General features: G+C 60.3%; 1 protein-coding gene across 1 annotated transcript in view; it reads left to right on the top strand.

The window, feature by feature from the left end:
• Window positions 1-331, top strand: part of LOC104083250 (oligodendrocyte transcription factor 3-like) — a gene marked incomplete at its 3' end in the record, with an annotated part of 457 nt that extends 126 nt beyond the window's left edge. The window contains 2 exon segments of the mRNA XM_009586667.1: window positions 12-183; window positions 185-331. Coding sequence (XP_009584962.1) covers window positions 12-183; window positions 185-331 — 319 coding nt within the window.
• Window positions 332-335: the final 4 nt, after the last annotated feature.

The raw sequence follows: 335 nt of genomic DNA, 5'->3' as shown, positions 1-335 counted from the left end.
CACCACCATCACCACCACCAGGACAGCCGGCTCAACTCCGTCTCCTCCACCCAGAACGACCTGGTGCAGAAGATGTCCGGGGAAGGCCTCTCCAGGAACGGCTCCAAGGCCGGAGGGGAAGGCAGCAAGTACAAAATCAAGAAGCAGCTCTCGGAGCAGGACCTGCAGCAGCTGCGGCTGAAGGTTGCGGGAGGTGATGCCCTACGCCCACGGACCTTCCGTGAGAAAACTCTCCAAAATCGCCACCCTCCTGCTAGCCAGAAACTATATCCTGATGCTCACCAGCTCCCTGGAGGAGATGAAGAGGCTGGTGGGGGAAATCTACGGGGGGCACC

The sequence above is a fragment of the Fulmarus glacialis genome, unplaced genomic scaffold (assembly GCF_000690835.1).
Source record: "Fulmarus glacialis isolate BGI_N327 unplaced genomic scaffold, ASM69083v1 scaffold30121, whole genome shotgun sequence".
NCBI lineage: Eukaryota > Metazoa > Chordata > Aves > Procellariiformes > Procellariidae > Fulmarus > Fulmarus glacialis.
Note: the sequence above shows the minus strand (reverse complement) of the source record. Positions and strands in the feature narration are given on the sequence as shown.